Here is a 2,482-nt window from a genome sequence, read left to right as displayed (position 1 = left end):
AAGAGGGGGCAAAAGTGGCTATTATTCTTGGGACTGAAAATTTAAGGGATGGGATGAGGGGAAAGAAGTTTCTGTGACCTGTGGAGGGTCATGGGCGGGCCACATCCCCTAGGTCCAACCGTCCTTTCTCTCTCTTGGCCCAGAGTGGGGCTTGTCCCTCCTGGAGCTGTCAGCTTGGATCTCCAAGTCAGGGTTTACAGGGAGAGGGCTGGCGGGGGAAGGGCAGGAGAGGATGTGCAAACCTGACAGTTCCCACTGGCACAACCACCTCCCTCTTTCCTTCATTCCCCAGAGGGAGCTGCAGGAAACAGAGGGAGGGAAAGGAAAGAAAGGAGGAGGGGAAGTTTGGCAGAGGCCGTGACAGGCCTGAAGGGCTTGAGAGCAAGGATGCAGCTACAGGAAGCCAGCTCCTGGCTCTGACAGCTGTGTCAGAGGGTGCTTGGTGGGGGCGACCTCCTGGAGCTCTCCCCTCCCGGCGCTGGGACTCCTCTGGGCTCATCCATCCCTGACCACCCCACAGGGTCCTGGCCCAGGTGGGCAGAAAGAAAAGGCAGGGCAGAGGACCTGGGAGGAGGAGCAGTGCCAGAGGAGCCCGAGCTCTGGAGCGGAAGGTGGGACTCAAACCTCATCTCTGCCACTTACTACGGGACCTTGGACAAGTGATCTAATAACCCTGTGGACCTGTTCCCTCAACTGAATGTAATAAAGGAGTAATGCTCTAGTCATTACAGTCATGGGGTGAGAGGAGCAGGGGTGAAGAGCAGATGTGCGGAGAAGCCCGGCACCCCCCACGGGGTGTCCACCCCTGCACGTGAGCACACACGCTCCTCGCGATCTGCACCCATGTCTGTCTGGACCTCCATCCTCACCTCGCTCTGAGAGGAGCTGCCCCCCTCCCAGCAACCCCATCACCCCCAAGGAGAGAAAGTGACCAGGAGAAAGAGATAAAGACTCGGAAACTGAGATAGAAGGCCAAAACAAGAGGGAAGAAGAGACAGGGGATGGGATGGGGGGAAAGCAGAGAAGAGAATGGCAAGAAAGAGGGTCTAGCACCTAGCACAGTGTCTGGCGTGCAGTGGGCACGCAGAAAGGATTTGCTGAAAGAAGGACTCGAGAAGGAGGCTGGACCAATCTATTGGACGTCAATGGGAAGGCGTGGGACAGAGCCATCAATAGCTCTGGGCGGCAGAAAGGGATGGAGACTTGGAACAAACGAAGCCGGCAACCCGCAAGCGCCAGAGCCGGAGGAGGTGGTGCCGCTCCGCGCGGGCCCTGCCCCCTGCCGGCCGTCCCTCCCCCAAGTCCTCCGCTTCTCACAGCTCCTCGGTCTCTGCCGGCATCGTGGAGTCCTGCCGGCCCAGGCAGAGAGTTTTCCAGCTTCCCCAGCTCCGTGGAGAGTAGCAGGCTCAGGACCGGGCCTTCCTGGGCTCCTCCTCCGGCTCCCCGGGCTCCCGCAGCTCCGCGTACAGCACGCAGGCATCGTTGCGCGACACGTGCTCCCACCCAGTTGCCCGCACGTGGAAAAGGTCCACGGAACCCCCTGAGTAGGCATCACGGTGGGTAGCGTGGGCCACGGCCCGGCGAGCCAGAGCATAGGCTTCCTGGATGGTCATGTTATAGCGGTAGCCACGGTCTAGCACGCCATAGGCATAGGGAGATCCAGACCCCACCGAGAAGATGTCCCCCTGCAGGCGGGTGCCGTCGCTGTAGACGTAGAAGAGGGCAGGGCCTGAGCGGTCCCAGCCACACAGGGCGGTGGCCACACACAGATCCAGCCCTCGGTAGCGGGACATCATGGCTGACAAGAGTTTGGCGGCGCTGGCCACACTGGGCAGCTGACCCTCCCTCAGGGCCCGCAGCCGCAGCTCCCGCTGCAGCACCCGGTACCAGGTGACACAGTCGGCAGAGGTGCCAGAGGTGGTGCCCAGGAGGTGCTGGTGTACAGGGATGACCTTGCGAGAGGCTGGACAGGCCACGTAGTTGCCGCAGGAGGAACGCGTGTCGGCTGCAGCAATGACCCCATGACAGAAGCGGAAGGCCAGGGTGGTGGTGCCATGAGCCAGCTTGGGGCCGTGGATCTGCAGGAAAGCTTGCGGGTCACAGCCCTGAGGCACGGCCCAGCCACCAGCCTGAGGCAGCTGAGGTGATGGTCCTTGGGTGTCAGGGGCCTGCCAGTTGCACACATCCTGCAGAGCCATCCCTGGGGCTGAGTGAAGGATGGAAGGAGCGGGGCAGGATTTGTGGGCTGGGTCAGGTGGGGGAAGAGGGACGCCAGGGAGAAGCTGAGCCTCAGCCAGCACCAGTGAGGAAGGCATGTGATCTGAGGCTTCACTTCCCCCAACCCCTCATCAGGCTTTTGGGATTGGCTGTTGGAGGGCTACAGAAGGGAGGCAAGATGAAGCCCGTGGAGCCTCCCACGCTGGGAAGACGCCGCCACATCAGTCAGTCCTTCACCTTCTGCTGCCCATGACGCCTCTGAGAG

The 2,482-nt window shown here is 61.4% G+C and overlaps 1 protein-coding gene across 1 annotated transcript; it reads right to left on the bottom strand.

The window, feature by feature from the left end:
- Positions 1-1,406: 1,406 nt before the first annotated feature.
- On the bottom strand, positions 1,407-2,198 carry PSMB11 (proteasome subunit beta 11). Its single transcript, XM_037831577.1, has one exon. It carries the CDS (start codon positions 2,196-2,198, stop codon positions 1,407-1,409), a length of 792 nt encoding a protein of 263 aa, XP_037687505.1.
- Positions 2,199-2,482: the final 284 nt, after the last annotated feature.

The sequence above is a fragment of the Choloepus didactylus genome, chromosome 4 (genome assembly GCF_015220235.1).
Source record: "Choloepus didactylus isolate mChoDid1 chromosome 4, mChoDid1.pri, whole genome shotgun sequence".
Lineage (NCBI taxonomy): Eukaryota > Metazoa > Chordata > Mammalia > Pilosa > Megalonychidae > Choloepus > Choloepus didactylus.
Note: the sequence above shows the minus strand (reverse complement) of the source record. Positions and strands in the feature narration are given on the sequence as shown.

What these genes read in the sequence shown, in the direction of transcription:
- PSMB11 (XM_037831577.1), bottom strand. Translation starts at nt 2,198, where the DNA reads ATGGCTCTGCAGGATGTGTGCAACTGGCAGGCCCCTGACACCCAAGGA.